Source organism: Morone saxatilis, unplaced genomic scaffold, assembly GCF_004916995.1.
Source record: "Morone saxatilis isolate NCDOM2014 unplaced genomic scaffold, NCSU_SB_2.0 Contig12, whole genome shotgun sequence".
NCBI classification, from domain to species: Eukaryota; Metazoa; Chordata; class Actinopteri; family Moronidae; genus Morone; species Morone saxatilis.
Window position 1 is genome coordinate 9,426,782 of NW_023339674.1, and position 2,859 is coordinate 9,429,640.

Here is a 2,859-nt window from a genome sequence, read left to right on the forward strand (position 1 = left end):
CTGCCGTTGACCATGATGGCCATTCTGGTGCAGAGAGCCTCACATTCCTCCATACTGACCATACAGACACAAGATTAGTTAAGTTAACACAGACACAGTGTACGCACTAAAAAGACACTTATAGCTGTTGCAGGTCATCCTGCTAGTGGCCATTAGAGCCATGTAAGAATAATTTAGTGCACAGCTCCTCCTACCTGTGGGAGGTGAGAACTACAGCTCGTCCCTCTTTGGTGACACTGAGGATGCAGTTCCACAGAAACCTTTTGGCTTTCGGGTCCATGCCGGTGGTGGGCTCATCCTAACAACAATTCAAGGAATCAAAGGAAACAACAGATACAGATATTACTGTAGTGGCAACAATTAAGCTACTAACTGAGCACATCAACTAGAAACAGAAGTCTGTGTGTAAAATTTAATTTACTTTGTTGGCTGCATGTAAAAGTTCTTGAACAATATGTAGATAAATCCATGTGTTTAAAATATTATCTATTCCAATATTAACGTAAATTGAGAGGGATTTCTCCATATTAACCAAATCGTATAGAATTTAACAGGTGATATTATAAAGGGTTGATCCTCGGCTGCTCTCCGGCTGTTTAGTGAGTCGGTTTGATTCTCACCAGGAATATAACCGGCGGAGCGCCGATGAGGGAGATGGCAGTGGAGAGTTTTCTCTTGTTGCCTCCGCTGTAGCCTCCAGCCTCCCGCTCAGCATACTGGGTCAGTCCCAGCTTCTTCACCCCCCACTGCGCCACCTACAGGACAGCAGAGAAGGTACATTACTGTATAATCCTGCACCTTGTCTTCAGATATCACATGACTCAGCGATTTAATTTCAGATTTGTGGTGAACTGCTCCTCTATGTTACCCTGGCAACGGACTCCTCTTGAACCCCCCGCAGGCGGGCGTACAGCTCAAGATGTTCTCGACCCGTCAGCAGGTCGCTGATGGCGTCAAACTGTGGACAGTATCCCATCAGCTGGTGGACTCGCTCCATCTCTGTCAGCACACTGAGAACCACAGAAACACACAGTTTCAGAACACTACAGTACAAACACTGCTGCTGTTAGCAGTACGAACACAACTGTTACTGTTACTACTAGAACTACTGATAGTATCACTGCTGCTACTTCTTTACTTACTGTACTGGTACTACTGCTGTACTATTGCTAATGTTAATATATTTCTTTATAATGATAACTGATATACAGAGAGGGTAAAAACAGGGTGCAATTGTTCTGTATTCAAAATGTTTCAACAATACTGATCTAAACAGAGTACAAAGTAAAATAATAAAAGGGGAATAAATACAAACTGTAGTACTCAAAAACATCACAAATGTTTACTATGTTTCTTAACGATACTACCACTTTAGTACTAATACTAGTATGCAAATGGTACACCTATGGCGGCCTACTACTAGTACTTCAGCAACTACTGTCTTTACTAAGACTCATCACTCTACTTCTATGACCACCAGTACAACTGATGTTGGTACCTGTGGTGTTTAAGGAAAGCATCTCCGTAGGTGATGGCCGTGTCTCCGGTCAGCATGCGAAAGGTTGAGGTCTTCCCCGCTCCGTTCACCCCCAGCAGGCCGAAACACTGGAGGACACACACAGTACAACATGGAGTTACAAATATATCTACATATGCAGCAGCTGTAGTCCACCACTGGGACAGTTTCCTGGAGACTCTGTGACATTATGTACTCATAATATATAACAGCTGCTTTAATCTAAAGCAGCAGCAGCAGAAACTTCTATAGTTGTGGTTGTAGTATAGGCAGCTGTGGCAGAGATAGATTTATAACAGTAATCTCAATATTTGTAGTAGCAGCAGGAACAGATTTAATTAAGTAAACTGTATGTATTTATTTATCTATAACAGTTATTCATAAATGACAATGGTTTCTGATGATGACAGTATCTACAGTGGCTATAAATGTAATGAGTGCTGCCTTTGGTGTGTGTCTCTCACCTCGCCACGAGGAATCCCGAGGCAGAGACGATCCACCGCCGGCTTCCTGCCCGCATTATAAACCTACAAAACAAAAAGTCCTTTGTTATACAATCAACCAGGAATTGCAATGATGATAGGAGAGGTTTGACTGTGACGCTAACTGCATGTGGGGGTGCAAGAAGATGTGACAATTTACTCACTAGTTTTTAGTAATTTCAGTAATTCTAACAAAAATACACAAACAGGACTCTCTTCATGTCGACTGCATGCAAAGGCAACAACTAAAACAGGCTCAGTTTTACTGTTTAGCCTTTCAGTGCCGGTTGTACCTTGCTCAGGTTGATCATGGTGAGGATGTCCGATTGAGCTTTGCCATTTAGGACCCTCTCTCTCTCCCTGGCGACATCCTTATCCTCTGGACTCAGAGGAGGCATCTCAGCCTTGACCCACCACGGCCTGAACGGAGGGATACAAGATCACCCTGTGTCATTTAGTTTTACTCCTGTGGAGCAGTGTAACTATGACATCTTTCTGTTTCATGTCTCTACACAGAAGGCATGAAATGATTTCACACATTTATTTATCTTTTCAGCTTTTAGAGAAGTGCTGGGGTGAATAATAGCAAAAAGTGGAAAGGGGTCTTCCATCCACTGAGAGTTGTTTTAAACATACTTGAAGCGAATGAAGAACTTGTACTGCAGCAGTATTGTGAAGATGAAGAAGATAACACCTTCTGCCGCCATCGCAAACAGGTTCTTCCCTACAAAGTCCCACTGAAGAGGGTCCAGAGTCTGTTTTGTGCCTGGAGGAGGAAGAACCACATACAAAGACATTCTTTAAATACGTTTATCTTTATGCATCTTAAATAAAAAGTGTGTTTGCTGCACTTCAAGTGTT

At 42.7% G+C, this 2,859-nt stretch overlaps 1 protein-coding gene across 1 annotated transcript in view; it reads right to left on the minus strand.

Moving 5' to 3' along the window:
- The window catches only part of zgc:172302 (phospholipid-transporting ATPase ABCA1), a 30,353-nt gene that overhangs the window by 4,496 nt on the left and 22,998 nt on the right, over window positions 1-2,859 (minus strand). The window contains exons 40-47 of the mRNA XM_035653775.1: window positions 2,635-2,764; window positions 2,292-2,418; window positions 1,981-2,043; window positions 1,499-1,605; window positions 869-1,010; window positions 621-755; window positions 195-298; window positions 1-54 (exon numbers count right to left, since the gene is read on the minus strand). Of these exons, the coding sequence (XP_035509668.1) occupies window positions 1-54; window positions 195-298; window positions 621-755; window positions 869-1,010; window positions 1,499-1,605; window positions 1,981-2,043; window positions 2,292-2,418; window positions 2,635-2,764 (862 nt within the window). The remainder of the gene's footprint in view (window positions 55-194; window positions 299-620; window positions 756-868; window positions 1,011-1,498; window positions 1,606-1,980; window positions 2,044-2,291; window positions 2,419-2,634; window positions 2,765-2,859) is intronic.